This window comes from Propithecus coquereli, unplaced genomic scaffold (genome assembly GCF_000956105.1).
Source record: "Propithecus coquereli isolate 6110/MARCELLA unplaced genomic scaffold, Pcoq_1.0 Scaffold5389, whole genome shotgun sequence".
Classification (NCBI taxonomy): domain Eukaryota; kingdom Metazoa; phylum Chordata; class Mammalia; order Primates; family Indriidae; genus Propithecus; species Propithecus coquereli.
Window position 1 is genome coordinate 1 of NW_012151273.1, and position 1,257 is coordinate 1,257.

Genomic DNA, 1,257 nt, shown 5'->3' on the forward strand with positions numbered 1-1,257 from the left:
ATGAAGGAAAAATATATTTTAAGTAGCTGGCTTAAAATCTTTCAGGATGCGTTTGTAAGATCTGTCACAATCTCATTTGCCATATTTAATGTTGTTTAATAGTCGAGCTTTATCAAATTTTAACTTCAACATTTGGTAATTTTGTGATGTGTATTTGAGATGGCCACCTAGTGGTTTTTTCTGGTATGGCATCTTCCTACTGTACTACATTATGGTTTGATTAGAATAAGCTAATATTTAGCTAGATTAGGTACCAGATGTATTTGTGTTATCTTTTTTGTACATATTCAACTGTAGGTAAATGGGTATTTTTACGGCATTTCTATAATTCTTTTATTTTATTTTTAAACAGAAGAAGCAGACTATAGTGCCTTTGGTACAGACACACTAATAAAAAAGAAGAGTGTTTTAACCAACGTGTTGCGTCCTGACAACCATAGGAAGAAGCCACATATAGTCATTAGTATGCCCCAAGACTTCAGACCTGTGTCTTCTATTATAGACGTGGACATTCTCCCAGAAACGCATCGTAGGGTTCGTCTTTACAAATACGGCACTGAGAAACCCCTAGGATTCTACATCCGGGATGGCTCCAGTGTCAGAGTGACACCACATGGCTTAGAGAAGGTCCCAGGGATCTTTATATCGAGGCTTGTCCCAGGAGGTCTGGCTCAAAGCACAGGACTATTGGCTGTTAATGATGAAGTTTTGGAAGTTAATGGCATAGAAGTTTCAGGGAAGAGTCTCGATCAAGTAACAGACATGATGATTGCCAACAGCCGCAACCTCATCATAACAGTGAGACCAGCAAACCAGAGGAATAATGTTGTTAGGAACAGTCGGACTTCTGGCAGCTCCAGCCAGTCTACTGATAATAGCCTTCTTGGCTATCCACCGCAGATCGAACCAAGCTTCGAGCCAGAGGATGAAGACAGTGATGAAGATGACATTATTATTGAAGACAATGGAGTGCCACAGCAGATTCCAAAAGCTGTTGCAAATACCGAGAGCCTGGAATCCTTAACACAAATAGAACTCAGTTTCGAGTCTGGACAGAATGGTTTTATTCCCTCTAATGAAGTGAGCTTAGCACCCGTAGCAAGTGGCACAAACACAGAATTTGATACACATGCTCCAGATCAAAAACTCTTAGAAGAAGATGGAACAATCATAACATTATGAAACCATTGTTTGAATGTTTCTGAGTGAGGATGCCATGGGGACTTGTACATTTGGCTAGTTTAAAGCATATATATA

General features: G+C 39.5%; 1 protein-coding gene across 1 annotated transcript; it reads left to right on the forward strand.

The window, feature by feature from the left end:
• Positions 1-345: 345 nt before the first annotated feature.
• LOC105820768 (partitioning defective 6 homolog beta) lies at positions 346-1,251 on the forward strand. The gene has a single exon (XM_012657325.1). It carries the CDS (start codon positions 466-468, stop codon positions 1,180-1,182), a length of 717 nt encoding a protein of 238 aa, XP_012512779.1. The 5' UTR covers positions 346-465; the 3' UTR covers positions 1,183-1,251.
• The last annotated feature ends 6 nt before the right edge of the window (positions 1,252-1,257 follow it).

Coding starts and splice junctions, on each gene's coding strand:
- LOC105820768 (XM_012657325.1), top strand. CDS start 466: ATGCCCCAAGACTTCAGACCTGTGTCTTCTATTATAGACGTGGACATT.